The sequence below is a fragment of the Larus michahellis genome, chromosome 8 (genome assembly GCF_964199755.1).
Source record: "Larus michahellis chromosome 8, bLarMic1.1, whole genome shotgun sequence".
In the NCBI taxonomy this organism is placed as follows: domain Eukaryota; kingdom Metazoa; phylum Chordata; class Aves; order Charadriiformes; family Laridae; genus Larus; species Larus michahellis.
This window is the reverse complement of record NC_133903.1, coordinates 7,214,832-7,237,986: the sequence shown is the minus strand read 5'-3', so window position 1 is coordinate 7,237,986 and position 23,155 is coordinate 7,214,832. Positions and strand designations below refer to the sequence as shown.

The 23,155-nt window shown below is 54.5% G+C and overlaps 1 protein-coding gene across 1 annotated transcript; it reads right to left on the bottom strand.

The window, feature by feature from the left end:
* Positions 1-599: 599 nt before the first annotated feature.
* On the bottom strand, positions 600-23,129 carry SYNGR3 (synaptogyrin 3). The gene is made up of 4 exons (XM_074596356.1): positions 22,950-23,129; positions 11,731-11,971; positions 5,164-5,306; positions 600-3,389 (listed from the first exon to the last, which is right to left on the bottom strand). The coding sequence occupies exons 1-4, from the start codon at positions 23,046-23,048 to the stop codon at positions 3,180-3,182; spliced, it is 693 nt and encodes a 230-aa protein (XP_074452457.1). The 5' UTR covers positions 23,049-23,129; the 3' UTR covers positions 600-3,179.
* Positions 23,130-23,155: the final 26 nt, after the last annotated feature.

The window sequence follows — 23,155 nt, the reverse complement described above, 5'->3', positions numbered from 1 at the left end:
CTGGAAAAAAGACGACAACTGTGGGCTGCCTGCCCGTAGGTGCTGCCTGCCCCTGCAGCCCCCGTCCTTCCCAGCGCCGCCCCGGCGGGGACGTCCTCCCCTCCACCGACGGGGACCGGCCTTTTTGGTGACAGAGGGAGCAGGGTTAAGCTTCCTTGAGGTGTCTGTTGGCGCGGCTGGACACGTTATTCCTGGCTCCAGTTTAATCAAGGAGCAATCTGTCCTGCCTTCCCGCTGCCAGGAAACCTCTCAGGCGCCCAAGCCCCTTCCTCCTCCTCCTCCTCCTCCTCCTCCTCCTTCTCTCCTGCCCAGCAAAACGCAGCCAGGTCCTTGCACGCTCGCCGTGCCCACTGTAAGTTAAAGGTAATACTGACTTTTGGGGAGCTGTAAAAAGCCGCTGACCTTGAGAAGAACAAGGAGGGTGCCTCGGCTGGGCAGGGGGATGAAGACGTGCTGAAGTCGTCCCCGTTTCACCGCTGCGGCTCTTAAGGTGGGGGCCGGCGTGAGAGTGTGCGTGGGGGGTGCGTGTGTGTCCCTTCTGCGTCCCACCGCCAGCGGGTGGGAGGGTGGGGAGGAAAGAAAGGCAATGCAGGCCTCGGTGCGTACATTCAGATGTTGTAATATTCAGCATGGTTACACCAGGGGTCAGGACACGTCCCGCAGTCAGACAGAGCTTTAGTTCTTTACGGTTACAAGGAAACTCTGGAACAGTTATATAGTTAGAAAAAATACAATGTACCGAACAAACATTATCTCACATACAATCAATTTAAACATTTAAATTGATTATAATTTTGCTAAAATATTAACACAAGTACTGTTTGTGCTGCTAAAATTTCAGTGTTCCCTCTAAGGAAAATATTGCTACAGTTCTACCGTACCCTGTGTTAAAATCCTTTGCCTTTTTTTCCCAGCAAGACTCTAGAAAAATCGCAAGGGTCACGTAATTAATTTAGGCTTATACCCGACTGGGGTTGGGGTGTCCCTGGTCTACTTAATGCAAGGATGTCTCGCTGTTTACCAAGCCCAGCTGGCACAGGCCACCGGCAGACGCCCCTGGGTCACCTCTTCCTTGCTCCTTGCATTAGTTGAGCAAGTGACACCTCCTGCTCATGCTCCTGCCTCCGCTGCGGGCAGCAGGACCAGGCAGCTGAGCGCTACGTACCCTGATAGCGTTTGGACCTCCAAGTGGGCGCAAAGGCGTCCAGAGGGCGAGACATCGCCTCTGCTGTCGCTGTTGGGCAAGTCCATGGTGGGGACCGCGGGGGGGACGGCAGGTCTCGGTGTCACCGCGTGCGGCCGCGCTGCACGGGGAGGCTGCAGCGGCACGGGAGAAGTGTCCGAGTTGGGAAACGCTGCCGTAAAAAAAAATCCCCGTCCAGCTCCAGTGGCTGCGGTGCTGCCAGCAGAGCGGGAGGAGCTCAGCGCCAGCAAACTCGCCCGCGCTGCAAATCCACAATTTAACCCGGCCTGAATCGTAGGGGAGTCAGGTAATGCACTTTGTCGCTGCTCGTGATGAGATTTGCTGCTTCTGAATTCATGCATTTATTTGCAATTTAGCAGCAGAAATGAGCTGTGTTAATGATGACCAAAAACAAACAAAAAAAAACCTGCTGGATGGTTTTGCTACAAGGAGAGCCGGGGCAGCCCGGTAACTATTGCTTGTCACGAGGTCAGAAGGCAGCACCCAACTTTTGCCGGCGTTAAACCGGGAAGGCGAAACCCTGACTCAACAGCCACCGGGAGCCGGGAGAGCCGGGGGCCTCTAAGGATGGAGCCACCACCGAGGTGGTCGGGAATTCAAGTTTCAGCTCCTTTGCTCAGTCCTTAGTGACAAACAGCTCCGATGGCTGCCGCCGCGCAGGCAGACGGGCGGGGAAAACAGGCAGGCCGCTGACGAGGACCTACCGGATTTTGCCCGTCGAGTTGTTTTTGAGAAGGCAGGAATTTTGCTGCTGAAAACCGAAACGCAGCCTCTTTCCCGGGCGTTTCTCATTCACTCTCTTCTCCTTCTATTTGCAAACGCGGGGCTGTGAGCCCCCACATGATGGACTTCAACGGCCGCTAAAAAGTCGCTGAATTCCTCATTTCTAGAGACCACGGGGTAAAATGTACATCCGCACCTGAGGTTCTGCTGCAGCCGACGACAGATGGCGGCTGCTCCCAGTATAAACACACGAGTTCGGTGCCACTCCTAACTGACTTGGACTTTGAGCCGCTGAGACACCCACCCTTTTTGTGTTGGCAGTTTGGAGTTTGAGCGTGAGTAAGTGCTCAGCATTGCCAACCAGAAACTACTTGTAAATTTGCAAACTTTCCCAACCCCACCCCCCCCCACCCCCCGCCCCGGTGAAGAAGTGGAACTGCAACGCACCGTACTTTCCCCTGATAAAAGGCTATTCCTAATTAGCAGCCAACTGCTGCTGAACTGGTTTCCAGTCTCAAACGGTAACTTTTTTACATCCTCAACCAGAATCCTGTTGAAGCCCAGAAGCAATTCGGATATTTAACATAACCCCCAGCCCGCTGTGCCGCCCCCCCCATGCCGCTTGCATCCTAAGCTAAGTTTGAAACACCTGTTTGGATTTTTTTTTTTTCTTTTGTACAGTAAATATATACAAATAAAAGTAACACAGATGCCACTTATTTCTTTGTGAATTTGGCACTCTCCGTGGAACGTGTACAGGAAAGCTCTGCAGCGGGAGCGGCACGGGGCTGAACTCCCCCGCGCCGCCCACCCACCCTCGCCACCGCGAGACCGATTCTGTGTTAGCTCTGGAAGAACGAGATTAAGTAACAACCCCTCAGCTACTGTGTTTTCTAACAGGAAAAGGTTATTTTCTGGGCTTTCGCGGGCGCTCAGCAGAACCCAACCACCGATTGCCCGGTGTCAAGCCTCAGAGAGGGCATTTATTCGTCTTTCGCCACGCGCAGGTGATGTGGTAGCAACCTTCCTTCCTTCCTTCCAACTTAGAGGGAACACTGCTTTTATAAAAACCCTTGGACAGGTAAGACAAGAACCAATACCACTGTACAGAATTCACTGCACAACTAGCTAATAGTAAGGAACCCAGCACTGACTTGCCACATTAAGGAAATGGGACTGAATACATTTGCGATCAACCGGTTAAGTGTACTGCACCGTAGGACTCCGTCTCTTGGTACACGGCCCTCGCCCCTCAGTACGCTGGCACTTGGTACCCTTTCGGGTTGGCGTCTAAGGTCTCGGTGAAGGGGGGACTCTGGTAGGTCTCTGTGCTCTCGATGCCGCTGCCGGTGGGGTAGCCGGGGTACGCCGCGTTGGGGTCGGCAGCGAACTGATCGGTGGCAAAGAGCGACATGTCCGTCCCCAGGCGGTATCTCTGCAGCGCCTTCACCGCCAGCGCAACCTGCCGCCGGATGGAGGAGGGTTAGGGGGGGACGGCAACGCCACAGACAGACCCCGTGTCCCCCCAAGACCCCATGTCCCCCCAGGACTCTGCCTCCCCCCAGGACCCCATGTCCCCCTAGGACCTCATGTCTCGCCAGAACCCCGTGTCCCCCCAGCTCACTGCAAAGCACCAAGCACATTGCAGCATCCCCAGCCTCTGCTGACCCTTCTCCATTACAGCCAAGAGCTAAAACAACCCCGAACCACCACACCTAATGCTAAAGATGCCATTTCCACGTGACAGGTTGACACCCCCCCAAAATCTCTGTCTGGAGTGGGTCACAGCCTGGGCTCGGGTCCCCGTCCGTGCAGATTTGGCACCAATAAACCCATCTGCTGCGGGGAGGGAAAGCTGCCAAGTCCCAGGCCAGCAAAATAGGTCAGTTCTGCCGAGACTCCTTCACCCTCTTCCAGGTTGCCAGTATTCAGGTCGCAAACCGTGGGGAATGCAGGTGGCAGAGCTGCGAGCACACCACGCTCGCTCTTATTTGAGGAGGTTTCATTAACAATTCAATTAGTTTATAAATGACAGGCTCAGGGGGAAAAAAAAAAAACCCAAACGTCCGCAGACACTGAGAATGGCTTCCCAGCCACTGCCCAGCGCCCGCTCCCCGGCGCTGGTTGCGTGCCCATCATGCAGAGCCTCTGGTATTACTGGTACCAGTGGAGGGGCTGCCGGTGCAACCCCACAGCCCGGCCAGGCTCCATGCCGGTGGCAGGGGACCAGTGTCCCCACTGTCCTCCCTGGGGTGGGAGCAGATGCTGATGGGATGGGGCAGAGCATCCCACCCAGCTCCATTCCCCGGTGGCTGCATTAAATGGGCAGTTGGGCAACAGAGCGCTGGAGAAGAGCTGTGAGGGAGCTGGGATTAAAAGAGATTTATTTGGATAATCATAGAGCAGGGAGCAGTTAAACTGGCGAGTAACTGGAGGCAGACCTGATGCTGGAAAGCCCCAGACTGTCTTTTGCCCCAATTCTTTTAAGGCAATATGGAATTGGGTGCCATCTGCCCACAAAAGCTGGAGTGGGGTGGTGGAGGTGACACAGGGGCCATCCCTGCTCCTCCACGCACAGCCTCCGGAGCAGGAGCCCCCCAAGTGGTGCAGGCACCTCCAGATACATGTGGGGTCCAGCAGCTGTGGGCAAGGGGCCCCGTGGGGTTTGCACACCCCTGGCAGATGTCCCTCTGCCACTGTGCAGCTCCAGGGGTGCACAGAGCCTAAAAGCAGGAGTAAAGGGGGTTTCTGCAAGCCCCTGCCTCCAGGGTGGGCAGCAGAGGAGCCAGCCTGGCTTCCCCGAGGGTGAGCTGATGAGCCTGAGAGCTCCCAAAATCCCCCTGCCATCCCAGGAGACCGGCTCATGGCGGTGATCTGCTCCTGGGGACTCATTCGCTTCCAACCAAACCGTTCCTGGGGGTCTAATGAGGCCGTGAAATGAGGGCAGCTCGTGGCTGGCAACACGTTTTCGATGGGAACGCAACTTTCCAGCCACTGGAGAAGGGGAAGTCTGGAATTCCCCAGCGAGAGGGGACGAGAGCTGACGCTTCTGGGTAAGGAACCACAAGTTTCATCTCTACTTGGAGGGACTGCGGGTTTCCTCAGTAGAGCCCCTTGCTGCCCACCAGGATTCACTTCTCCAAACCGTGCCCCAGATTCCTCCTCCCAGCTCAACGCTGAGCCCAGGACAGGTTTCATTTCTCCTCTTCCCACCTTAGGTCCGAAGCTGAACTTACCCAGACGATGATGGAGAAGAAGGAGAAGGTGATCGCTGCCCGGGCGGCGTCTGCTCCTTGCAAAACCCCTGTGCTCATCGTCGTCTGTTGCCACTGGTTTGCTAGGAAGCAGAAGGCTACAAACCACAGGAAGGACAAGAAACCTGAAAGAGAGCAGAGCTGGTCAGTGCTGTCCCTGCCCATCACCTCCTCTGCTGCAGGGACTTTACTGATGCACAAACACACTGCCATCAAGGTTTTCAAACAGCAACAATGATCCTGGGTGCCTTGGCCCGTGCTGTGGCTCAAACAGAGCTATTTTAGGAGAGGCTGAAAAACAGGAATGGAAGGAACCTTGAAGGGTCACCCAGTGTGTTGCTTGCCTGAAGTTTAGCTCACCTACATCTCAACCTGATCTCAAAGACCTACAGGGACAGCACACCCTCTTTGCCCACTGGGTCCTCACCGTGGACACAGGGATTTCAGCTTGCTTGCAGGCGCCAAGGCGCTACCAACTCAGTTCCAGCACCCCAGTGTGTTGACCCACCGTTCCCTCTGTTCCCTGGACACCACCAGCTCTTAGAATCTTTGGGCTGGATACTGCAAACCTCACCCAGGAAGAAGCCTGCACTCCTGGGAGCAGCACCAGGCTGCTCAGCTGATGCAGGAGACGCTTTACAGCTGTTCTGCGGTGGGCTACGCCTTGGTCCAAGGACACAGCCGGGGAGCTTAAAAAAAGGCAAGGAACGATCACCCTTTCACCAAGGAATATGGACAGGCTGTGATTAACCCCTGCGTCAAACACGGGGGTCACACGAGTGACCCGGGGACGTCAGTGCATCCCAGGAGCGCAGCAAACGAGCAAGTCCTCGCCGTGCGCCGTGCCCAGGGCAGGGAGGCAGCGGGGCTGCCCGCGGCGCCGAGAGGCACGGGGGCTTCACGTGAGAGAGCCCGGCTCGCCCCTGCCGCCCTCCGCTGACTGCGCTCCTGTTTTCAGCCTCTCTGGGCTCTGCGGGACTGAGCAAAAACGCTCTGGTGATTATTCCTTACTGGAACCAAAGCTGGCCAAGTAAGATAGGGCTGCAGCTCCCCTAATTCAATCACCAGCCAACAGCACTGCCTGATGCCAAAGAGCTCAGAAAACAGTCAAGAAGCAAGCCATAAGCCCCCAGTGTACGGAGCAGTGATGCTTTCCAGTGCTGGGAAGAAGAGCTGCAGAACCCGGAGCCTTCCATGATGCTGCTTTAAGGGTCTCCAGCTTTCCCGAGCGTCCCCAGCAGAAAGCTCCCCCCAACCCGCCCATTCCGGGTGTCAGTGCACGCGGGGACGCTGAGCTACCCGGCATCTTCTCAAGGATGATTAGCACATCAGTATGAGCAGCCACACTGCCGGTCCCACGGGGCAGCCGGCTGCAATGCACAGTCTGACTGCAGGGAGAGGAAAGAAGCTTCCTTTATTCCCCTTTATCTTGCCAGTTGTTCCTAAGTATGATATAAAGCGCACGCGTGCATCCACATTCAGTGCGAGAGTTACAGGGCTCATCGCACATCTCACCTTTCATTCAGAATAAATGCAGTTTAAGAAAACACACTCCTCCTCTCTTTCTCTTGCACGATGGGGCCTGGGGCTTCCCGAGCAGCGGATGCTTTTGTCCGCCTGGCCATGCTTGAGCCCTTGAACTGCCATCACAGCAACGCAACCTCCAGCCAGGACCATCCAGGCTCTCCTTTCCCAAATTACAGACGAATACAACTGCCCCTTTTTGCTGAATACAGCTAATGCCTGCCACCAAAACCACCCCAAACCTCTGCATCCGTATTTTCACTTCCCCTTCGGATAATCCACTTGTCATCGGTGTTAAACAAGACCTCTGGGGCTTATTCCCCAAAGGTCATCCTCAGGGACAGAGATGTTTTCTAGCTCCCCAGCTCTGTTATAACGGGGCTTTGCCAGCAGCTGCCCCCCGTTGGGGGAAGCAGACCCAACCCCTGAATGTGGACACAGGAAGATGAATGCCTGAGGTATGGCAGTACGTGGTGACCAGTATGTGGTGAGGGTGGTGGGTAGTGGTCCCCGGGTCTCGGTGTAGGAGATGCTGAACCGCATCTCCAGACGCTGCACTGCTGCAGTGTTCCCACCGCCGGGTCCTTGGGGAGCAAATGCCATGGCAGCGGGGAGCGCTGCCCGCCCGTGCTTGAGGAGCAAGCCTCAGTCAGGAGTTTCTCACTCAAAAATGCGCTTTCCTGGAGACAGCAGCATTTGGAAGTTGAAAGACCGGAGATGAAACGTCAAGAGCAGCTCCCAACAGATTAATTCGGAGCTGCACCGTGGGGAGACAGAGGGATGCTCAGGGACAAGCTCTGGGGCCGTGCAGTGCTGGCACCAAGGGACACGGGGGCTCTCCAACAGGACTAGGCTGTGTCACTGGTTTGTAGAGAGTGAACTTGTTCGGGAGGGCTACTTCTTTGTTTTAACACTCGATCTAGTGCAGCAGGTCCTCCCTGGTACGCTCCTGGGCTGGACACTACTGCAGAGCACGAGTCACAGCAGCAACACGGGGACTGTCCACCGACCAGCGCCACAAAGCCCCGTCTATCACTGGTGTCTTCTAAGGGTTTTCAAGAGTTAAAATGACATCATGCACATCTCCGAATGTGCACCGGCTGCACTGGGTATTGCAGTTACCGGCTTCCTCTGCAACACTGAGATATGCAAGACGCCGACCTTCCCAGTACTAAAACCATTACCTTCTTCAGCCAGAAACCTCTAGCTGGGGCCACTTCTGCTGCTACCCATGTGGCCTTCCTGGAGGTTTCACAATGCAGAGACAAGCCTTCCCCCTCCACATCCAGCTCTGCCTGAATCCCTGAGAAGAAGGAGGATTCCCTCCAGTGCCCTGGGGAACTGGGAAGGCAGGTATCGCTGCCAATGGAGGAGACAGGGTCAGGCATGGAGAGCACCTCCAGAAACACCAGCCAGGCGTTGTTCAAAGTCTGGGGGACTGACACATGCCTGTGTGTGCCATCAGACCTCCCGGGGAGCTCCATGGGAACTATTTTTGTTTCTGTACCAGCACTTATTTTCATTTGTGATCATGATCACCTTCTGCTAGCACTCCTTCGAGACGAGACTTTGCACCCGATGATGTGAATCAGACACGCAGGATTTCAGCTGACTCCCCTCGCAGCCGGTGCCTCACCAGGGACATGGCTGTGCCCTTGTCTGGCACCCGCATGGTCCCAGTCCCGTGGAAGGGCTGGCAGTGCCTGCACCCAGCCCCGGTGTATCTGCAGCATCAGGCGTAAGTGGGTGTTTTGGAGGTGTCTGTCGCTACCCACAAATTTTAAAACCCCACAAAGAGGACTGAGCTGACAGTAGCGCAGTGAGGCTACGTGTGCTGGTCCCGATTCCAGCTGGACACAGGCACGGGAGCAGCTCTGCACCCTCCAGCACGCTGGGGAAAAGGAGAACGCCAGGAAGCACAGCAAGAGCCAGTAGATAATTATCGTTTTAGGATCTGCAGACGACGGAGTGCAAACACCAGGAAAGATGCGTTAGAGCCATAATTACAGCCTGGTCCCAAGCAAGCGCATGTCTACAGGAGCAGCTGTAAGAGCAGATGGAAGAGAAAGTCGCAACTGCCGTTTGCAGAGAGCCGTGGCCCTGCCTGCGCCCCTGCCTGCATTCCTGCCTGCGCCCCTGCCTGCACCCAGTGTTACCTCCCAGCCGGCTCGGTGGCTCTGATCTGCCCCTGATCCAATGCACAAGTCCTCTCTCCTTCCAGTTGCGGGTTAACGCTTTCATTAACTCCCTCCACAACCTCCCCAGCCAGTAACTGCCAGTTGACATCTGCTTTGCCAGCAGTCGGCATCAGGCTCCTGGGTGACCCGGGCAAAGGGCCAGAAGCGACTTGCCTTCCTCACTCCCCCGCACACCGCCTGGTTTGCAATGCTCCTCGTACCCAAGTATGTTCCTCACCCGGTTATTTCCCACATGCATTTTCGGCTTTTACATCAAAACAAGCAATAAGGCAGCGATCACATACAGACAGAAAGGATGAAACGGTCACAAGGAAGCAAGAGGAAACCAAGAATCCCATCCTTGGAGGGGAGGAAAAAAGAAGGGGACAGCATAAGAGAGTACCACAGGGGATGTCTCCAGGGGTTATTAACATGGAGGTAGTTAAGCAAGGCAAATTACACAGGTCAGCTCTGCCTCCTGGCAGGTCCGGTTCCCAAGGCTGCTGGGATTAGCGCAGGGGGTACGGTGGGCTGCGACCTCTGCAACTGCGAGGACTTCACATGCCAGCGAAACCCTGCACTTCATCTCTGCTGTGGGATCTGCCTGTAGCGACGCTTATTCCGGGAGCAACCAACCGCCTGGCATTTCCCTGTGAGTGGGTGTACAGGCTATGGCAGTAGGGCTCTAAGAAAGGTTTGGGGCAGCCATCATTTTAAAAGAAGCGCAGGCACAGAAACAGGAATGAGATAAAATATGCTGGGCATGCGCGGGCATTAACCCTGACATCTCCCAGTGAAATGAAGCCATTGCTTGTCCACGCAGCAGAAGGGTGCTTTGCACACCGAGCATTCGTGCAGCTAATGGCTCATGCCACTGCTTGAATCACTGCCGGATTTGGGTGGGAAGGGACCTCTGGGAGCCAAGTGTCTAACCTGCTGCTCCAAGTAGGGTCAGATGAGGAGGGGAAGGACCAGGTTGACTGATTCCTCCTGCCGGACCCCAGGGACCCACACATCCCTCTGGCAGCCAGCAGATAACTGTATTTCAGCAGCATCTTGATGAATTTGGACTTAGGAGATGTGACAACCAGACCCAGGTGGGGATGTGTTTACCTGCAATCGTGGACTTTGTTACGAGAGCCCCGGACAACACTCCCGCTTATATTGGCATCAAGCTGGATTTCAGCACAGCATTTGCTAGGGCGCCCTGTGGGAAATGGTTCGTTAAGCAGGGAAAGTGGGATCGTACAAGAGGAGCAAGAAAGTAAGGAGCTGCTGGCGGGGAGACGTACCAGGCAGCATAAACAGAGGCAATGCCAGGCTGGAGGGGAGCTATGGCAGACTGCTCTTTGCAGACCTCAACAAGTGACACTCTGTCAGTCACAGGCTCACATCCACACAACCTGCACACGAGTGATTTATTTGCTTTACCAGCAAGGAAGCGGCTTGCCTGTTTTCTACCAAGAAGACCACAGAGGGGATGGCCTGAGGGAGCAGGATGTCTCTGCCCGGACGCAGGCTGAAGCCACCATGCACCTGGAGCACACACATTGACCCAGGGTGATCCTGGGGTAATAAAGTGTCACCGCTGGCAGCACAATGCGTTGGGCGGATTTACCAGTGCAGACCTTTGGTGCAACACTGCAGCCTGTCCCCAGGGCAGAGCACAACCCCTGCACAGCAGAGGCTTTGCAGGGCAGAACCTGTGTTCTCCAGCTTGCTGCTGAAGACCGTGAATGCACATGTGATGCATGACAAGTGCAGAAGAAAAATGAGGCAGAGATTGAGAGCGGTACCATTTCACACATGCCTGGCAGCAGAAAGAATGGCTGTTACGAGGTGGAAGGCAGGAAGGATCACAGCCTTGCACCGCGACATGCAGCATCAGCCAGAAGATGGATGTGATGTTCTCCCTCCATTTGAATTGAAGGGTTGCAGGCACGAAGCCCCACCAAAGGGGCTGTAAATATCATCTAATGAGGGCTTGACGCTGGTGCTCTAGCACCATGGAAATAAGCTTTCCAGCAAGAAATATCCTTAACAACAGGCAAACAAAAGGAGGAGATGACAGATGTTTTCATTTGGGACCAGAGAGCCATCAGTGATGCTTGTGCTGGATAAATCACCTTCAGACTTTGCTAACACAAGAGCCTGGAAATGGAGAACATCAGCTGCAAACTCAGCGAGGCAACTTCAACAGCAGCAAAGTGGAGGATGGCTTCTCCTGGCTCAAGGCATCACCCCCGCTCATGTTCACAAGGATAAGCCCCAGGCCAAGGGGCTCAAGACAGTGCAGAAGAGCCGTGCCAGCCCTTGGGAGCCCCAGACCCACCTGCACACCGCAGTCCTGGAGGCAGCGGGGGATTACAGTGGTGTGTAGAAGCGTGTTTCCACTTTGTTCCAAAACACATATGCACAAAGTGACAACAGACCCAGATGTAACTGATGAAACAACATTTGCTCGAGCCAGAAACAGGAGATGTGGGAGGGTAAAACGCCCCGTCTGGTCTCTGAGATGCAACCACCAAACCTCACTTCTCTGGGTGGCCTCACTGAACCCAGCTCAGCAAACGTTTCTGGTTGCAGAAGTGACACAGATAAGCAGGACACCCCAGTGTCCCCAGGCTGCCACACACCAGCTTCCTCGCTGCTGCCTCTGAGATCACTGCTGGATGGGACAACCCATCTGCCACCCCTGCTCTCCCAGATCGAAGCACGTGAGCCGTGCCACGCCGTGGGAGGAGAAGGGAGAACTCAAAAGCATGGAGCTGGAGGGCACAGCAACAATCCCGCGCTGCCCACGCAGCCAGCATTGTCCTTCACAAGCACAGCAAAACCAGAGACATACCTGAAAAGCCAAGGTCCAGCAGGACGGCTCGTTTGCGGTCCTTCACGCTGCTGATCTGCTGGAAGTAGAGGTCCACGACAAAGAAGAAGATACAGCCAAAGAAGGCAATGAGGCCAACGGCGATGCCGTAGCTGCAGGCACTCTCATTCTCATTGAAGATGCAGAGCAGCTCGGGGTCCTGGCTGTCCTTGTTCACGTAGCACTCGTTCACAATGGAGCCAAACACCACGATGGAGAAGATCTGCAGAAGGAAGGAGAAAACACAACTTGCTGCTGTTTACATTTAACTCTGTTTTCCAACAGCAACATAATTGGATTCAATGCTGTCTTTGACTCCATGGCAACATGGCATTTGTTAGACAGATCCTGACTCTCGCCTGGTTGGTGGCCCCAAGCAATGGGCTGGTGGATGGTACCTAGGTCCTCCTTTGCTATGAGCCTGTCTGCCCTCAGTGGCTTTGTTTGCAGAGCATTTTAAGAGATGTTGTTCTCCAGCCAGGCTAGGGAGGGAAAAAATAAATAGATGGGCCAGGTCTCTGCACAGTCTTTCTGCTTGTGCCAGGCTGTGCTCGATAAACCCCCTTGTGTCACTGCGGAGTGGGGAGAAATGAAGTTACAGAAGATAATTGAGTTGCTGAGCAGGCTGACCTGGGGAAGGACTGGATGCGCGGTGGAGGGGACACAGGACACGGCAGCGTGGGGAGGTGGGGAGCAGCTCACCTTGGCGCAGCGGGGCAGGGGGGGAGGCTGCCCTGTGAAAGACAGGGCAAATTTTTTGCCTGGCTTAGCAGGAGTTGAAGGATGCAGCGCCTGCATCCATTATCCAGTGACCTGGTTTCGGCTCTGCGAGGGACAAAAGGGCAGGGGGGTTGCTGGTGGCTGCCCAGGTCCCAGCGCTGGGACCCGAGGGTGTTTCACGTCCCTGCAGGCAGGGAAGGAGCCGGATGGCAGCACGCAGCCAGCCGCCTAAATTAATACCATTCTCCTGATGCTGCATGCTAAAGTAATTCCCTTATCCCTCCGACACCAAAGGCAGCAAGTGGAAGCCGCGGGACCAGCTGCATTACAATTCGCTCTGGAACCTGCTCTTTTAGAGCCTAGAAAGGGCTGCACCACCGTTTGGGTTTCAAGGCTGGGAGCAGTGAGGGAAGCAAGGCGTGCAGATGCCCCTCCATCAAGCTGTGAACCTCTGATCTTGTCCCTCGCTGCCAGCACCAGCTCCCCGCATCCCTGCATGACTCCCAGCCCCGCCGGCTCACAGGACACAGCTGGAGGCCACACAGGACACAGCTGGAGGCTACGTACGCAGGCAGAGAGATAAGAGGCTCCTCCAGCACACCCGGCGCGGCGGCTGCCCGGGGAGCAGCTGGGGTCTCGGGGTGGGATGCAGCTCCCGCTCTGGATGCCCCGCTACGTCTTCTGCAGTAACGGCATGACACAAAGTGCACGAGACCGAGACAGGCGACAGACAGAGGCAGCAGCCGAAGAGCCACATGATAAACTGCAGCCGGTGGCCTTTGCAAAGTCACCTGCGTCTCACCCACAGCGCTAATGACCGGCCGTGGGCCACCTCCTACAGCCCCACGCTCCCCAAAACACAGCAGAGCTGCGTGAAACAGAGCAGAAACTACTATGAGCAAACCATTCAGAAAGTTCTAACCACTCTTTAACATGACATTGTGACATACGTTTTCTCCCAAGCGCTGGCCAGATACCTCATCCATGCCTGCCCCAGGGAATTTCATACAGATTTCATTCCTCCAAACTCCTTCCAGTGCTGGGGTGAAGCTGTACCACAGCTCTTTCTGTCTGAAGGCACTTACAAAGGCAGGTGTCTCATTAGCAATGAGACAATGGATCAGCATCTCCACCCCGGCAAAGGTGAGCACGCATCTCTGTCTACGCGATGGGCAGCAGGAGTGGGTTTCTGCCCCAGAAACATGCTCCTCAGCCCCAGGAATTATCCCATTCTTGAATGACGCCCCCCTAGAAATGTGGGTCTCCACATGGGCATCCGCAAAATTCAGGTGCAACCTTTGACTTCCCCTGGAGGATAGAACAGGGGATAGAGAGCAGGTACAACCCGTGGACTTCTCCACAGCTGGCACAGGGAGATAATCAGACCTCCCTCCTCTTTGAATTTAACCACTTCCCAGGGTCCTGCCCCCATCCATCCGCGGCTCTCCTCAGCCCCGAGCACCAGCCACAAGCTCGACGGCAACTCGAGTCACCCACTTGCATCTGCACCCTCTTCCTCGCGCGCGCTGCACTGACTGGGTGCTCGGCTGTCACCCCGCGACGGGCACATCATCACCACGCAAAGAACAAGAGGGTTGCATTGTAAGACAGAAACAACAACAAACACTAATAATAATTTTCCCAGTGCTTTGGCAGCAGCTGTAATATCAGCAGTTGTAAAAATCTGTTCATAAATAATGCAAAATTGTCATTTACCATCAGAAATAGCAGCAGCATTTATAAAACAGGCCCTGGAAGAAATAATGTGATTCTGGAAAACATGAATAATTGAGAACCTCTGATTCCACGGGATTATTTCTCTGGCAGGCCAGCGAACTTATACTCAGCTTGTCTGATAAGTGTTTTACTTAGTCCTCCCAGGACTAACAACCTGGACTACTCCTCTGTGCTTTCGGGTGCTAGTTTCAGCGGGTGAGGGAGGGGTCCCGTAAATACGATTAAGGACTTTACGGGACGGGGTGTCTGGCTGCCTGCATGCAGGTTTGCACACCTGGGACTGTCAACGGAGGATGCCCAGGCATCTCCTTCTAGGATGGAGACGGAAAGAACAGACATTTCTCTGCTTAACTTCAAACTCCAGAGGGTTTTGCAAAGCAAAGCATCCTTCTCGCTGCCGGATGACCTGAGCAGCTTCATCCCGCAGGACCCCCTCAGCTGGGTTCTGCCCGCAGCGTTTTGATGCAGGCGACATGGGACGTGCGGATGCTTCTCAGGAGGCCGAAATAGTAAGGAATTGCAAGCACGCACGCTTGATAGATGCACTCAAAACATCAGCGCTGGCTGAAATACTCCTGTCAAAACACGCTTTTCAGTGAAAACAAGTCTTTCTATGGGTTTTTTCCCCTTCCCGCTGTGATTGAAAATTTATCATTTTTCTTAAAAAGAACTACTTGGTGCCGGTAAAAGATTTTAATGAGAATAGATTTGGCATTGTCTTTCTATGTATAGGTGAAAAAAACTTGTTTTTTAGAAATTGCGGGTAGATGGGGGAAAACAAAGCCCATACGATTTTTTAAAGTTTGTGCAAAACAAGTGTCATTTTCCAATGACCTCTGCAAACTGCACTTGCTCAAACCCACCACCAGTTCATCAGAGACTTGAAAGTGAAAATACAAGGTCAGATTTTCCACTGTGAGTGAGATTTTACGGGTCTGAGCAAGGATGCAGGAATCCTGCTCTCCAGAGGTGCTCCTCTGACTCCTACCTCCTCCTGCCTGTCCCCGTGACCACGAAGGGCAGTGACAGCACTCAAGACCAAGTGCCAAGGTCGCTGGGACATAGAGGACAGAGGCATCTGCTGTATGAGCCATGTCCCAAGGCCATCCACCTTTCTAACGGGGCTCTTCCATATCTCAAAGGCTTTGCGAAGGAACCTGAGCATCCACAGGACACTCTCATTTTCCAGCTGAACAACCCACCACAACACGCAACAAATTTTGCTCTCGTTGGGTGACCCGGTGCAAGACCCAGTAACGAAACCAGATTACCTCCAGCCACCCCAGTATGAAATTGCACCCCACCTGCCAAAGCTTTCACACAAATCTGTTTGCAGCTTGAGGTCTCCTGGCCAGCAGTACACGGCGTGGGGGTTGCTCAGCCCTGTTTCTCCCTAGTGTCAGGGAGTGGCTGGGAGCCACTGGTACGTGGTCCAGCAGCTCCGGCAGGTCCAGTGGCACAGACCATTAGTGCTCTTCTCCCCATTTAGCTGCGGAGAGGAATGGGAAGGAGGAAAGCTGTCTTCTCCCATCCCTTCCATTAAAGCTTGCACTTCAGCCACACAAAGGAGCTTCTGTGCCTCAGTCACACCCAGGGAGGGGAAATAATGCCGGTCACGGAGATGCATGAAGGGCTTGGACCCACCATGACGCAAATCAGCTGCTTGTGCAAGCGCAAAGGGACCTCACGTTACACCAAAACCAGTGAGAAGCCAGGGACCTGACTTTTTAATGAAAGCCAGCTGCCCAGTTCCCCCAGTTTAAAGCTTGCTTCGAAGCAGGACGGGATACCTCGCCAGGCCACCAAGCACTTCCGTAATGCAGGACAAAGGGACAGGTCTCAGCAGCGATCGGTGACGGGGTTTGGGTATGCTGGCCACAATGGACTTCGGAAAATGGCTGGTGCAAAGCCAAAACCAGAGGGGTTTTGAGTATCACCCTAAAAACCTGGGAGAGCACCCCAGGGATGCTGCTCCCCCAAGGCTGGAGGCTGCGTCTGGGCAGGAGCCTGCGGCTCCAAGGCTGCCTGTGGTATCTGAAACGCTGGACCCCAATGCACATCTCACCCGCTTCCCTTGCTTGCTGCCCACCTCCCTTTTTCCACACTCACCATATTTTAGGCAAGACCTCTTGCCTCTTTTGCCCTCTCCGGCAATGGCTGTTAAGTGCAGGGGACGATGGCTGGTGCCCGTTGCTGATGGATGCCCCGGCAGGGGCTGTGCTGGAGGGGCAGGGAGGGGAGGACGGCACACGGCGGGCAGGCTGCCGGCAGCACGGACACACAGGCAGCAGGAGACCAAGTGGAATCTCATTATTTCCCAAAAAAAAAGGGAAGGGGAGAGGGCAGGTTCCTCGCTCGGCAGTGTCCAGGCACTCATGCCCAGGCAGCCGCTGCCATACCCTCGCAGGAGCCCAGGGCGCTGGGGATGCCTGTGTGCCCCACGATGGAGACACCATTTTAGGCCTGCATAAAGCTGGGAGACACGCGGCTGCCTTCTCTGCACCAGATTTTTACCATCTGGAAGAAGGTGGCTGGCCAGGCTGGCTCTGTAATTATACTTTGCAGATCCACGTTCCCTCCCAGGGCTCGAGCCGGCCAGACCCCAGGACACGCACATTTTTCATACACGTTGCTTTTAGCCCTCTGTAACCCTGGCACCTAAAATGTGCTTCAGGAGACCTTCGCGGTCTGAGCGCAGCCATAGCAAGGAAAACAAAAAGCAAATAACGCAAGAGAGCACAAGCTGAAAGCTTCAGTGTGTGAACCGTCAGCCATTTTAAGGTGAGATGTTTCCACTGCTGATGCACTGTGCTTTGATTTGGGACCTATAAAAAAACATTACCAGAAGGTGTGGGGTTGTAGGAGACTGCAAAACCTTGCTTTGATTACACACGCAAGCAACCATTAGCATCAACATCAAGGAAATCTAATGCATGAAGAAAAATAATCCACCGCTAATTTGCTCTGCTGTGGCTCACGATCAGAAGTGTTGGGCACAAACTGCACGTACAGAAAGATGGTACCAACGTTTGGGAGATCCTTCGCCACTCTAACACGAGCATCAGTGAGACAGATGCCACTCTCCACAGCACCCTCCTCTCCTCCAGCCACCACCCAGCAAAGGAAGGACGGACTAGCAAATGAGAAGGGAAAACAATTAAGGTCAAATCAGCCCAGGCCAAATCCTGCCTAGCGCTGAGCGTTTTCATAAGCCTCCGTTAAGCCCTTGTCTTGAGTGGCATACGTACCTCGTGCAGATACTCCGCTCAGGGATGAGTTAGACCCTTGGCAGAGGGCCATCCTCCTTCAACACCCACCAAGCTCAAATTCTGGGGGAATCGGGTCCTGTGTCCCTCTCCAGTTTATCTTTACAGTTGTCAGTCACCGGGAAGTTTCCAGCACAGATCTGCATAATTTATTGGAGGGTGTGAAGACTAAAGAACTACTTTAAGCACTGCCAGATCTCCCACAAGGGCTGTGGATACGACCACAAAGGAAAGACCTGACGCAGTTTCTGGCACGGAAAGAGGTGGTATGATGCTGGCCGTAATAGGTTTATGGACATGTCTACCGGGCTAATCAGCTTGGGAAGGATGCATATTGATGACCACATGACCGATTTTTACTGAATTACTTTTTCTAATGTGGTGAGAGATGCTGGCTGAAACACAGCTCCCATTCAAAGTTCCTAATCTAGTAACGCAATCTGAGCACATGGCAAGCCAGCAGCGTTTTGAACCAGTGATGACAGGAAAATGATAATTTAGAAGCATTTTAAGCTCAGATGCAGCGAAACTTTTGTATAATTCCATTACCAAAAATGTTAAATTTAAGTTCTGCCTTTAATCTACAGCCCACAGAAAAAGAGAATTAAGATGGAAATCTGGTGACCCTACTGAAAAGCAGCCAAGATCAGACAAAATCCAGAGCCGCTAAGATCACGCTAACGATTCTTAGCATCGCCACGGGTTCCTTAAGCGCCAGACCAGCCCTGCAGCTCTTTGCTAAGAGCCCCAAGTGCTCAAGAGTCAGTGAAACCCCTGAAGGCTGTGGGAGCTATTTGGAGCTTGCAGCACCAGGGCTCCCACCTCGCATTTCTTGTTGATGTCTCCTGGGGTGAGCTCGGCGCTTGGTACGCCAAGCAGCCACCTCCACCTGCCTCTGCAGGACACTCGGAGCAGGCAAGGTCTGCTCCAGCGAGGGAGCTTTCCAGGCTCCAACTCCAACCCTTTACAAGAGCTGTGTGTTGTAGCCCTGCAAACCCAAACGTACACCCCACAACACCTCAAACCAGCCTTTCTGCAGCTTCACCCCGGGCGTGAAACTTCTCAGAAGTGCTCCGTCCTGAGGTTGCAGGGTAGCGACAATCCTGCAGCCATAATCATCTTTTTTTTGCTGCCTTCTGCTCCTGAGCTCGATTTTTCTAATAAAAATAAACACACCTTTTACCGTGAGCGCAAATATCGCCCTAGAGAAACAAAACAAACCTGGACCAGGAGGGAAAGGGCACGCTCCCTGCCTCCAAGAACCACCACCTATCCCTGGTGCATCAAACCACCACCCAGCACATCCCTCACCAAAGTCACAACTCAGCAAAGCCCATCTGCCTTGCTGAAAGACAATGATCTGCTGTATTATGGGCTAAGACCCATATCAGTGCAAAGCCGAGCACATAAAGACTTTGCTGGATCTGAGCCGAAGTAACCTTTGGTGATAAAAGTTCCCTACTGCATATCAAAAGCTACAGGGACTGCCACTTTGCTGCCATGCCTCTGCCAAGTAATCCAATTTGGCTGCCCTAGTCCAGTCCCTTAATAAAGGTTTTGCTCTTAAAAGCATAAGATTATTGCAAAGAAAACCCAAACAAAATACTGGGCCTAATGAGATACAATACTGCATAGGGAAAGCTCTCTCCAGTGATCCAAGCGATGAACTTCATTCAACTTTAAGAATCATGGCGGTAGATCGGGTCAGGCAGCTGCCAACGTGCCGGTTGCAGGCAAGGTTGTCCAGCTGTGGAAGTCATGCAGGTAGCAACAGGGGTGTCACTGGAGCAAGAAACAAGCATTTTAAAGAAAATACTTCAGTATTGCTCTATGTTGCAGCAAAACAGGGTCCTGACCTCCCGCTGAGGTCCACAGAGACAGAGGCGAGAGTGGAACGACCCTTCTGAGCAGGCTGCACCGGCGGGACTGGGCACCGCGCTTTTACTGGTGCTCTCACTGAAATTCACAGCAATTATTGAAAACATTTTCCAGAACTGCTTTTAAAAGTCAAACCTAAATCTACGTTAAATGAACAATGCCCCTGCAAAGCTGTGTGGCCACTTGAAAGTCTAGCTGGTGCTGGCAGTCACAGAGAAAGGAACTCACAATCCTTCGTGAATATCGAGTTTGTTTTGCTGTGCAAAAAATGTCTCAAAAGGAAACCACAAGAGTGATCACATCTTCATCTGAGCAACTGCTTCAGACGGAGGGGGAAGAGATGAATGAGGAACTGTTAAATGGTTCTTTCCAGCTTTTGATTTTACAGCTCTAGCCAGGAGTGTTTTCTTTCCCTTCAGATACTCAGAATTACCATATCTGTCAGGGAGGGGCTGCTGTGTGAGGCAGAACCAGGAATCCCCCTTTGCCATTTGGGAATTTTTACGCTGAAGTCACCATTCACCTGTCAGTCCCTTAGATGTTTGCCAGCACAAGGTCTGAACCCACAGCCCCGAAGCAACTACCGGAGTCAGAAAACAGAGCTGAACCATCCTTTGGCGGTAGCTCATCATGAAACCCCAGCAATGGCCATCGGCCTGATCAGCACCGATGGTGGTTCTCCATCACCCATACTCCCACCCAAAGCAGCACATCTCAGGCAGCTCCCTCCTTTTCTCACCAAAGGAACATAACATACCGCAACAAGGGTCACATCTCTGAGGTTTGATCCAACTGCACAGGTTGGATCAAATATATATGTTTAAAAAGACGCAACAAAAAACCACAGGAAGGAAAACCACATGAAGAAAACACACCCCAACACATCAGAGGCTCAGTCCAGGGCTTTCTGAGTAACGATCCACGGCTGTGAGGTGCAGGCACAGGCAGCTCGTCTCCCCCCTGACGGCAGGCAGGAAAGCCCAGGAAGGTTTCTGTTTGCTTTGTGAATCCGGGAACATCACGGCAGGGTGTTGGTCCCTGCCGCCTGCCTGGCCGCCACCACGGTGCGATGGGGAGCAGATGCTGCCATGTCCCACGGCACAGCCACACTCTCCCGGGGCAGCAGTTACGGGTGTAACAGAACAAAAAGGCAGCAGGGACCTCGCAGGCAAACCCTTTTGTCTGCCTCCTCCATCCAAGCTCTCCATCTTGATATGGGTCCTGTCCGGCAAGAGCAGCAGAGGAACTGCTCAGAAGCAGCCCGGGCACACTTCATTTTACACCACCTCCAAGAAATAGCGATGGCCATGCAGGAGGGTGGAAAGGAAACCTCCACTCATAGCTTTCACCCAACTAAAGTCCCTGCTCACACTGGGAAGGAGCCATAAATGCTGAACAGGTTTAAGACACAGATAACCTGACTGCAACAGCCATGAGAAGGTCAGGGAGGGCTCTGAACACCCAAGCTTGAATAGCAATGGAGAAGGGTCCCCGACAGATCTGGGAAAAGTGGTCCAAAGGGCTTTTAAGGTGAGCTTCCACAGCCTGACCCACAGCCCACTGAAACCAGCAAAAAACTCCCTCAAAGTGGGCTTTGGAGCTGACTCTCAATACCGCAAACATTTACGCTTGCGATAGCTCTGTGGGTATCCCACATTTGTCCACATCAGTGGGTCCTTGCTCTTGTTTAGAGTTAAGTTGATGCATTTCTGTAGTTGTAAGCACTCGGTTTTCACAGATTCCTTGTGAACGCAAAACCACGAAACGAGTGACTTTGCCATTGAATAAACCAGCCAGTGAATATATGCATGAATATCTTCTAATCTGGAATTTTTATTTTATCTCTATATTCCATACTCTTTTCCTGCTTCCCAGCAGCGTCCAATCCCCTTCTCTACAACAAGGATGGTGAGCTCTCTGGGTCCGTGGTGGCAGATATATTTTATGAGGAGCCTAACTCACTATCAGTGAGTTTTGGGCAACTATAGTTGCCCAAAAGCAACACCATTGCCAACGGTTTGCCATTGCCACTCGAGAAGGATACAGGTGGATCCAGAGCAAGTTTTATGGACTAAGGCAATGCTTCTAGGAGATGACTCCCGACAGGGGCCCAAACCCTGCCCAAAATGGCCCATCCACCCCAAGCTGGATGCTCCAGATCCATACCTGGCCCCTGTTCTTCTCCAGTAGTGGAGTCGGGGGCTTTCTCAAAGCCTGGAAAGTACGCTGGCTCCCATCCAGCAGAATACTTAAGTGTGTGGTTCGACTTTAAGCATGTGATTGCAGCTGGAATTGCTCATGTGCCTAAAGATAAGCACATGCTCCCATGTTGTGATGTACAGGGCCTCGGACGGGTCACCCCACCCCAGAGAGCCCCACAAATGCACCCGGCTGTGTCGGCTGGTATGACGGCAGCCGGGGGGGGGGGGCAGCACCTTCTCATCACACCCTTCCTTCACTCACTGCCTGCATTTGGTACTGCTGAAGGTGACACAGAGCCAGCATGGGTGGCCGAGGGCCTCCACACACAGCAGAGGCATGACACCGGTGAGGATGAGCCCCCCCCAGGCCCAGCTCGGCTTGGCCGCAGCCTCCAGCCATGCACAGGAGCCAGGAGAGGGCTGCGGTGAGACCCGGGCAGACCTTCCCCATGGTGGGCTTTTAGGAAGGGCCAGGCATTGCTGACCTCCCATGACCACGACCATGCACCTTGGCAGATCTCAGCAGGTAAAAGCCAGGCTGAGGGAGGTGAATTAGTGGCTGCCATCGCCCCTGGGGCAGCCACGGCCCCAGCGAGCATCACTGCGCAGCTTCCCGTGCTGCTTATTCATGGACCACCGGTGAGAGAAGCCTTCCCTGAGCGGCTGCACAGCACATTCCACCTCCTGCTCTCCGCCCCGCCGCAGGAACTGGTACATGGGAAACGGCCAAAAAAATATGACATCTTTTAAAAGAATAGGGGGAGCTGGGCAGGGCTGGCCCTCGGATTTCTTGTTACACACACACACACCCATGCACGGAGCGTGGAAGGAAGTAAAATGTCCTCTGCCTCCTGATTTACACCCTTTGCCCTTTGCTCAAGCCCCAGGGAGAAAACTGGCAAGAGGCCGCAGCGCACCCACCCACCGCGCCTTGCCCCGTTCCCGAGGGATCTCCCGTGGGAGCCGGCCAGCCCGCGCCCCCCCACACACACCGCCGGGCACCCCCCGCCGCGGCGGCACCGGCGACGAGCGGCTGCGGAGGCAGCGCACATGGAACGGGGCGCTGCACGGTGCCTGCACCGGGCACTGCACAATGCACCGGGCACTGCACGGGCACCGGGCACGGCACAATGCACCGGGCGCCGCACGGGCACTGCACGATGCACAGGGCACTGCACGTTGCAATGGCCACTGCACATCGCCCCGGCACTGCACAACGCACCGGGCACCGCACGGGCACCGGGCACCGCACATCGCCCGGGTACCGCACGCTGCACAGGCACCGCACGCTGCAATGGCCACTGCACGTCTCCCCGGCACTGCCCACCGCACAGCCGCTGCCCGGGCACTGCCCGCCGCCGAGCCCGGTCTCCCCGCCCGCACGGCCGTTCCGCCTCACCCAGGTCGCCAGCCGGAGGATGGTCTGCGGCTGCTTCAGGAAATCCACGGGGTCGATGGCCCCCCCCGCCCGGCCCGCTCCGAAGGAGGCTCCTTCCATCTTCCCCCGCCGCCCGCTCCGCTCCCACACCAGCCCCGCCGCGCGCGCCCCGCGCCGGCCGCGCGCCTGCCCGCCCCCCGCGCGCCGGCCGCGTGGGCTCGTCCGCA

Excerpts from the sequence above, each read along its gene's own strand:
- SYNGR3 (XM_074596356.1), bottom strand. The coding sequence starts at position 23,048 with ATGGAAGGAGCCTCCTTCGGAGCGGGCCGGGCGGGGGGGGCCATCGAC. Across the intron at positions 11,972-22,949 it reads TCCTCCGGCTGGCGACCTGG|ATCTTCTCCATCGTGGTGTT; the intron begins GTGAGGCGGAAC and ends TTCCTTCTGCAG. Across the intron at positions 5,307-11,730 it reads GCTGGACCTTGGCTTTTCAG|GTTTCTTGTCCTTCCTGTGG; the intron begins GTATGTCTCTGG and ends GCTCTCTTTCAG.